Source organism: Dasypus novemcinctus, chromosome 2 (assembly GCF_030445035.2).
Source record: "Dasypus novemcinctus isolate mDasNov1 chromosome 2, mDasNov1.1.hap2, whole genome shotgun sequence".
NCBI classification, from domain to species: Eukaryota; Metazoa; Chordata; class Mammalia; order Cingulata; family Dasypodidae; genus Dasypus; species Dasypus novemcinctus.
Window position 1 is genome coordinate 190,079,959 of NC_080674.1, and position 9,282 is coordinate 190,089,240.

The following is a 9,282-nucleotide window of genomic DNA, read 5'->3' on the forward strand; positions in this document are numbered from 1 at the left end:
GGTTGGGAAATTTTCTACCATTATTTATTCAAATATTCCTTCTGCCCCTTTTCCCTTCTCTTCTCTTTCTGGAACACCCATGACGTGTGTTTGCAAATCTTTTGCTGTGATTTAGTTCCCTGAGACCTTGTTCAATTTTTTCCATTCTTTTCTTCGTCTGTTCTTTTGTATGTTCACTTTCAGAGGCCATTTCTTCAGGCTCACCAATCCTTTCTTCTGCCTCCTCATATCTGCTATCATATGATTCCAGTGTTTATAAATTTCATTTATTATACCTTTCATTCCCATAAGATCTGCTATTTTTCTATGTATGCTTTCAAATTCTTCTTTGTGTTCATCCAGTGTCTTAATATCCTTAATCTCTTAGCCATCTCATTGAATTTATTAAAGAGATTTGTTTGAACATCTATGATTAGTTGTCTCAACTCCTTTATTTGATCTGGAGGTGTATCTTGTTCCTTTAACTGGGCCATATCTTCCTGTTTCTTGGTGTGGATTTTAATTTTTTGTTGGTGTCTTGGCATCTGGCTTACTAGAGTATTTATTCTGGGTGCAGTTTTTCTCTTTAGTTTAGGGCTTCCTGCCATTTCTCCCTTGCTGCTTGTGTAGTAGGAACCAAGGATTGGCTATAGTTGGTGCTGTAAGCTATGGAGGCTCAAGCTGCCCTTATTGCCCCAGGGAGCAGTGAAGCATCTCCCAACTTTCTCCTTTGCCAGGGGTAGGGACAGAGTCACAACTGTGTGGAATAATCTAAGCCATGCACGCCGAGACTGTAGTCGCCCAAAGAGACTGATGAAGCTTCATGCCCCTTTTTCCCCTGCCTGGGGGTGGGGATGGAGCTGCAGGTGTGGGCAGCAATCTATGTAGTGCGGGTCCAAGATGACCACAGTCGCCCTGGTAGACTTCTGGGGAAAATGTACCTGCAGTTACCTAGATAGGCTGGTGCAGGGCCCACCATCCTCCTCCCTGCCAGAGGTGGGACTGGGGCTTAGGCTAGGGCTGCAGTGTGATCTGGATGGAAAGAACCAGCACTGTGGTTTTCCGTCCACCCCACTTTCCATTGTGCCAGGCGCAGAATTAAGATGGCAGCTACCAGCCTCTTTCTGACTTGGACAGGTTCAGACTTTAGCTGTTCGCAGGACTATACTTTAGCCCACCAAATATACTTATCAGTAGCTGAAGTTGGTGCTCAACCATCTCTTCCTCCCCCTTTTTTGGGAAGTGGAGCTTTCAATTCCAGCTGCAGAACAGCTCCCAAGGCAGCTTGTGCCTCCAGTGGAGGATGGGCACCAGCCTTTGTGGCATGGAGCGCTCTACTTACAAATCTTCTCTGCAGGTGGGCAGTCTCCACCTTCCATTCCTTCAAGGATGTTGCAGGATGCTCTTCTGGTCTCCTGGAGCCCTCAAACAGGTGCTTCAGCTAGCTCAAGAGAGCTCTGGGTATTTACTAACTGCCCTACAGCAAGAGCTGACTCTAGGAGCTCCTTATTCCACTGCCACCTTGCTGGTTTTCCCTGGTATAGTCCATTTTTCAGTTCAGGATTGGGTTTGGAAGTTCTGATGTGAATCAGATGCAAACCCAAAATGTGTCCTAGGACTGAGACAGGCCTTCTACTGGTCCTAGCCAAGTGCCTAGTTCGTGGAACCCCTAGGACACTGTCTGTGGCTAGTCATTTTTCAATTGCGTTTGGGGAGATATCTTTCCAAGGGCTTTGAGGTCACATAATAATGAAAAAGAGGACCATAATAGCTCTCTTTGGGGGGCTAATTTTTCCTCAATTATTTTGGTTCTGAAACTGATGTCCTATCACATGATGAAAAAGTCCTTAATTTACCAGGCACTGAATGAGCTAAATCTACTTAGAAATATCCAAAGTGATTTTACCTTTGGTTTTGAATGCCTTGCTGTTTTTTGAACTGTTGACTTCATTTCTCTCTTAATTTTTAGCCACCACCTCAGATTTACGATGCCCAGTTGGAAGAAAGAGAACATGCAATTGAAGAATGGAAAGGTAAAGACAGAGATTATTTTGAGCCTTATTTATGACATTTCTCACAGAGGCTTTTAAATTTGTTACCGGAGCCCTTTTAGGGGAAGGGCAGAAGACCTCACAGCCCACTTATCCTTTATCTCCCCACTTTTCAGTAGAACAAAAACTTGAAGATCACGGAATTACAGAGGAATGTGTATAAATTGTGTATTATTTGCTTTAAGAGAGACAAATAGGGACTCTTACACATGATTTTACATTATCAAATAATTTGGAAACCGAACTCAGTAAATGGCACATACTTACCTGGATAACACATTGAAAATTATCCAAGTAGCCTTATTTCCCACACCAGCTCCAGCCGGGGCTAGAAATCATGAGAACTTCCACTTGTATTTTTAAGACCCATCACTGTATATATGCTTTAAAATCAAGGTTTGGGGAAATGGCCAGTCAAAAATATGGAAATAGGTGTTGTCCCCCACTCTTAAGAGTAACCAAACAAATCTACAACAAAGTCAGCCGTTAGTAAAGAGGCCAGACTAACCATGTATCATTAAAAAGCCGGACTAAGAGTCGAGAACTCAGTCGGTACAGTCACAGCGGATGGGGGACTCCTGCCCAAGGCCCTCCACAGGCTGCAGAGGGTGCCAGTTTCCTGCTGCTGGCTCAGTCCTCAGTGAATGCTTGCAGCATGCTAGTTCCAGTTCACAAATACCAAAATTTCAGGAACCCCCGAGAACTTACTCAGTAGGTAATTGGTTTTTTGGAAAAATGAAAGTTGAGGAGACCTGAAGTCAAAGCCAGGAAAAGACTTCAGTATTCAGTTTAATTTCTGGCCAGTCAAGAGGGATTTATATCTGGAAAACCATGAATAACGATGGAGAGAAACATGAGAATAGGTGTGAGTACATCAGATATTTTAAGAGCCTCTCTGGTGTGCGCACTCTCTCTCTTCATAAAAACCCCCTAGTGAATTCAGAACCACCCTGCATTTTTTGGCTGCCTTAAAGGGTGTGTTGAAAGGATATAGTGGTGCAAATCACCAATATTTTTGGCCCAGGTAGACCATATTACTGAATCGATTTAAAACACACCTCCTAGTGCCCTTAGTGGTCACAGTTGAGTTAGAAGCAGGTTTCAGAGATGCAAAAGCAACCGATGAAGCATTTTAACTTTTATTTCTATTTGAAGAGCTAATTTACAAAGAAGTAATGGATTGGGAGGAAAGAAGCAAGAATGGCGTTGTCAAAGACCAGCCTTCAGGTTAGTGATTGCTTCACTGTGCAGTATTTCTTTCCTTCCTCGGTTCTGATAGTCGGCAGATGTGTGTTCAATGCCCGTTTGGCCAGCACTGGTATTGAAACCCCCTTGGAGACCTTCCTCTTTTGGGAGGTGGTGGTGGTGGCGGTGGCAGCAGCAGAAGCTACCAGCTTTCTGCTCTGCCGGGCATCAAACTAACTGCATTCTAAGCACTCTTGTTTCATCCTCATAGCAACTACCGGTAGCTCCATTTTACAGATGAGGAAATTGTCTTTAAAGCCTTTTCAGTGTGCACACCCATCTTTGTACTGGCCCCACCCACTTAAAAAATGCATTAATGCCAATCTAGGTAAAATAAACATAGGTTTTCTTTTGAGAAAACTGTTCATATAACTCTCCCATTTTTCTACCTAGTGGTAGAAGCCTGGCTGAAAAACTATGTAATTCTGTAATTATTAGAATCTATAATATAAATGATGTTAACTTATATCAATAGGATTCTGTTTATTGAATCCAAAACTATGTTTATTTCCTCACTTTGCCTCTCACTGGAAAACACACATGAAGTATGGATTACACTGTTTACTTAGTCTTGTTTTTATATTCAACATGACATGTTAAAGGTCTAGAGATTTTGTAATTTGAGCCAGAATTTAGGTGTTTTTGTTAACTGAGCTCAAACTTAAGACTGCAAACACTGACCTCTGAGAAACTGGATATTTTCTTTTTGCTCAGACTAGACTAGAATACGGTTTTTCTTTCCCTGAAAAACTTAAAATGTCAGTTTTCTGGACTCATAAAAAAAAAATGAATGAGAAGCCACTAAATGTTTTTTTTTTTCCTTTTCCTTGGTGTATCGGCCTTATTTCAGAGGTGTTTTTATTGCCAATGAGTTCCTTGAAAGTTGATGCTTTTTCCCTTGGACTTGGTATTTATGGTTATAATTAAAACGTTGATGCCATGTGAATCCTCTCTGGGCTTCAGCCTTTCACGATACTGATAGTTTTGGAATTAATTCAGCAATTTCCTTTTAATGTCTTTCTGAAACCAGTAGGTACTTTTTAAGTAGTTAACGTGATTCTACATTAACTACCTATGTGATGTTGAGCCACTGAGAAGAGGACGTTACAGGGAGAGACATGGAAAAATTTAGGATTCTGGGCCTAAAGAGAGACTCAAGGAAGAGTTTAAAACATACAGTTAACGAACTTCTTTTTTATACTAATAATTCAGACTGGGAAACTGCAAAAGAGCAGAGTCAAGAAATGGCCTTAAGTCTCATTGCCTGGGATTTGCAGCAATGTCATGCCTCAGATTTTATTATATTTGGTTTTCTTAGCACAGATGCAGCAGTAAGTAGCAACGCCACTCCTTCTCAGTCGTCGTCTATCAATGACATTTCATCCATGTCCACCGAGCAGACACTGGCCTCAGATACAGACAGCAGTCTCGACGCCTCAACGGGACCCCTCGAAGGTTGTCGATGATAAGTTAGACATAGCAAGGAATGCTCCCTTCCCCGGGCCTGAAGTGCTTGGGGGTTGACGGAACCAAATAGAGAAACTCCGTGTTCTGCATGTAAGAAACACGATGCCTTGCCCTTACTCAGTTCTGATAGGATTGCCTGCTTAGATGATAAAACGAAGCAGATTATGTCTGAAGAAAACAAGTGCAAGTCACACTTTTAGAGATTTTGTTCAAGGTCATTTCAGGTGAGCAATTAGAATAGATGAATTTTTTTTTAAGTGATCCAGTAATAGTAGTGGCAATTTCTCACCATCAGTAACTGCTGGGACTTGTATGCATGTCACCCCAAATGCTTGCTTGGTCTTACCCATCCAGCACTTTGGAAATCAGTATTTAAATGCCAAATAATCTTCCAGGTAGAGCTGCTTCTAGAATTATCTCTTAATCCTCGTAAGTAATTTGGTGTCTGTCCAGAAAAAAATAGATTTATGTGTATTAATTGGCCACCATCATATTATCCTATTTTACCATCTTTGATGGTATCATTTACTCTATCTTTTGTACCTCAGAAGAAAAGGAATATAATTATTTAATAAATAAAAAATTTACTTTCTTTTACTTGTGATTATACATATTATCACTGCTAAAACCAAGGCATATATGTCCTTGGGAGGACATTTTGTTTTCTCTAAATTGCCTTAATCTGGAATGATTTGTAAATTCGGCTTAAACCACATGTTAAGATTTTAAGTTTTGTTTCATGCCACTTAAGACATGTATACTTTTAAAATTCTGTCTACCTTATCTCTTTATTTCTTGGTCTTCTAGACTTCTTATTAACTTAAAATACTGCTTAGAACTTGACCTACCTTATTAGGCACATAACACTCCATCTCAATAGTGAATTCTTGAATCCATTACTTACTGTTAATTTTGCAAAATAATCACAACTGTCGCAGCCTTTACTACATGATTATTTTGAGCCGAGCCAGAGGCTATATTGGGTCCTTTACTTACCTTACATCATTTAAGAGAAAATAAACAGTTTGACAAGGCAGTGGTTCTCTTTTCCAACCCAACATCCTTACTTGATTTTCTTTCTTTTCCGAAAGAAACTAGGTTAGGTATGCATTCCCCCTTCAGTCCGTTTTAGGAAGAAGGGCTGATTCAGAATGCCTGTTTTCCATTTTGGGGGGCATGTCCTTTTCCTAAGGAAAATCTTACGAGTGTTCTGGGAAAACCTATCAGAGGGATATGGAAGAAATATCCTAAAGAGAGGTGCTTAACTATCTGATATTTTATGATTTAAACTGCTCACCTGAAATTGATACTTTCAGACCTGTTGATATGTAAATTATTCAAAATTCTTTAAGACACTGAGTATTTCAATGTTTTGGCAGAAATGGAGTTAGAACGGTCAGATTTCAGCTTCCTGTGCTCATGATGTTTTTTTCCACTGAGCTTACTTTGTTACAAAGTCATATCTTATGTTGAATTATTTTGGAAGCTATTTGGTCAGCATTCTATAGAATGTGTTCTGAGGAGGAATTTTGATAAGAAAGTATATTATAAATATTATCTACAATATATGATTCTCTTCTGCACCAGTTGTATCTTCTTGGTTGGTCTTACCACTGGAAACTGGAACCTTGATGAACAAAATTAATATTGAAATAAATAGTTTTATATTGTGTCATTTAGACACAGCCTGGTTTAAAAAGAAAATGGAAATACTAACTTGGATTGAGGCAGAAACACTTATTACACTTATTACATGACATGGCTTAGGATGATTTTGGCCTCGTGGCCAGATCATATAATTAAGAAAGGTACCACTATGCACATCTAAACATCCTAAAACGGCCTTTCTCTCTAGTATGTGTTCTTTAAAATGACTTTACAAAGCCTGTCTTTGAAAAAGAAAACAAAGAAAGGGGAGAGTGTAAGCAATTCCTTACCTGCCCTGAAAGCTTACGGAAACGCAGCCCCCTGGATACAAGGGCACATCGAGGTCCTGCTCACCCGAGGACCTTCTTGGGTGGCTCTCGGTGCCCACAGATGGGCCTTCTGCTCATCCCTCCCTCCGTGCAGTCCAGAGAGCCTGTGGTCACCCATGAGGGTCCCAGCAGGGTTTCCTGCCAAGACCACCTTCCACCAGGCAGAGAGGAGAGTGCACCCAGGACAGGCCCAGGGCTGGAGATAACGTATCTTCATAGAAATACCTCACCCCAGTTTCAGGGTCCTCCCTCCTGAGCCTAGACTTGCCGAGGTCCTGGTGCAGTGCAAGTGATTTCAAGCTGATCTCTATGGAGAGGTGCCAGCGTCAGAGAAAGAATCGGGGGGAAAAAATGTGCTCAACTTTTTCATCTTTTCTATTTTATTTTTGTAATTTATACTATACACAACCCCGGAAGTAACTATTTTGGACATGTATTTTTATAAACCAGGTAATTTAGTATTACCCTGGAATTTGGACTAGGTTTATTTAGTTTATTGCCTTAATTTTCAGTCCAAAAGGAAATGACTGCCTCCCCTCTGTCAGGTCTAGATTTCAAGCGCAAGTTGCAGAGAGCAGACAGAGTTCTGACAGAATATTAGTGTGGTTTAGAAACACTGGCTGCTCATAAGGTGAATCAGCCTTGGTCATGGAAATGGGGAACAGGGCTCTGCTCTCATCTTTGGAATCCATGTGAAATTCAGAGCCCTCATGTTAAAAGGAGAAAATCCTATATAGGACCCCTTGCTGATACACAAGCTTGGTATTTGAAACACTGAACGGGATACTGGTTCAATCAGGATTTAACACTATATAAGTTGTGATAATGATATGAGTTCATGTATTTGATTTCTAAAGTAACTTACTCCAGTATTTCGGACTGGTAGCAAATACAGGTGTGACCTTTCCGATTGCATATCTCAAAAGTAACATTGCCTATGTTTTTGTAATAAAATATATTATGTGTGTTTTGATTGGTGAAAATAATACAGACTACATTTTAAAAGAGAAATGTAGAGCATGTCCAATTTTTGTTGTTTTTAAGTGACACTTGACTGTGTATTTCTACATCACTGTCTCTGATTACAGATTTAACATGAACACCAGTAGACGTTGGAAGTGTCATGATTTCAATCAATACTAGCACGTGTTTTCAAATCAAGAGGAAAAAGCAATTCTGTATCAGTTCTCTTACTGAAAATATTCTGTAAATTCCTGAATCTAATATTTCAAAAACATGGCAGTAAATTTTGACTTCAAAAACATGCAGGTACCAACTCACATATTCAGAGTATCAGTGTATTTGTTCCCTCAGGAGGTGCGGCCAGGAGAATCTATCAATTAACCTTCAACTTGGATTATTTACAGTTAACAGTGTTTGTGAGCTTGCGGTGTGTTGTACATGGGGTGAGTCACTTTCATTTCATTTCTGGTTTTGAGTTACTTTAGGATGTCTGATATTTAAACCACAGGAGTAGAAGTTCCCTGGGTGGTTTACTGGCTCAAAAGAGTGATAAGAATCGTTTAGATAAAAATCTATCTTATTTCTAATGGTCTCTAGAAAAGGAAAAGATTTCTCTTCATATCGGTCTGGTTCCATTTCTCTATCTGTCCTCTTCTCCACTTTTAATGTAGACAGTACTAAAATACCTATTTTACTGAATTGATACTTGTGAATTGTTGGGGGGTGTATGTGTGTTGTGCAGGGGTTGGGGGTGTTAATATTTCATAGTAACTCCATAATCAGTTACTTACTATGGCTCCCAAGATTCTGTGGCTATTCACATAAATTCAAGCATAAGGTTACCATTGACAGTAAGGTAATTACTTGACATTTTTGGTTTTTAACCAGAAAAATGGGATGGAAGATTTGTAATCATGGAGGGGTCAGTCACATCTCCTTGAGGCAACAGCTGCTGGGGACACTTTCCTGCTGTGTCCTCAGCTCTGGAACCTCCTGCTCCCTCACGGTGGGAAAGGCTAAAGCTTTGGGCACTTTCTTAGTTTCCCAAGGGCTGCCAATGCAAAAATACCAGAAATGGGTTGGCTATTGTAATGGGAATTTCATTAAGGTAAAAGCTTACAGTTCCAAGGTTGTGAAAACAACCAAAGAAAGGCATCATCAGAGTACTTTTTCACCAAAGACAGCTACTGGTGATCCTGGCATCCTGCCACGAGGCAAGGCAAGATGACTTTCCCCTCCAGGCTCACCATCTCAAGCTCAGCTGTGGGCAGGCAGGCATACAGCTCATCTCTTCAGCCTTGAACTGTTCTGTGGGCCCAGCCCTTTGGGGACCTCTTTCCGTGCCTCTCTGCTCTGCTGATTCCAGCCTCAGGGACCTCTCTCAGCGTCTCTTGGCCTCTTTCTCACATGGCAGGGTCAAAATGGCAGTGCTCCCTTTCTCTGTGACTCCTTTCTCTTTCTATGTTCTCAATATATATAATACCCAGCAAGAGGGCAGAGACCTAACCTGGGACATGCCTCACTGACATAATTCAATCAAAAGCCCTAACGCAAGCTAATCAAGTGACCTAATCAAGGGTCCTGTCTCTGAATTTATTGCA

The 9,282-nt window shown here is 40.7% G+C and overlaps 1 protein-coding gene across 7 annotated transcripts in view; it reads left to right on the forward strand.

The window, feature by feature from the left end:
* Positions 1–8,000, forward strand: part of MAPK9 (mitogen-activated protein kinase 9) — a 61,878-nt gene extending 53,878 nt beyond the window's left edge. For 4 of the 7 annotated variants that reach the window (XM_058283232.1, XM_058283230.2, XM_071211205.1 and 1 more), the window contains 3 exons: positions 1,949–2,012; positions 3,186–3,257; positions 4,599–8,000. In XM_058283232.1, coding sequence (XP_058139215.1) covers positions 1,949–2,012; positions 3,186–3,257; positions 4,599–4,741 — 279 coding nt within the window. In that variant the 3' untranslated portion in view covers positions 4,742–8,000. Of the gene's footprint in view, positions 1–1,948; positions 2,013–3,185; positions 3,258–4,593 lie in introns of all 7 variants that reach the window. The other 3 variants (XM_058283237.2, XM_058283234.2, XM_058283238.2) reach the window with 2 other exon arrangements.
* Positions 8,001–9,282: the final 1,282 nt, after the last annotated feature.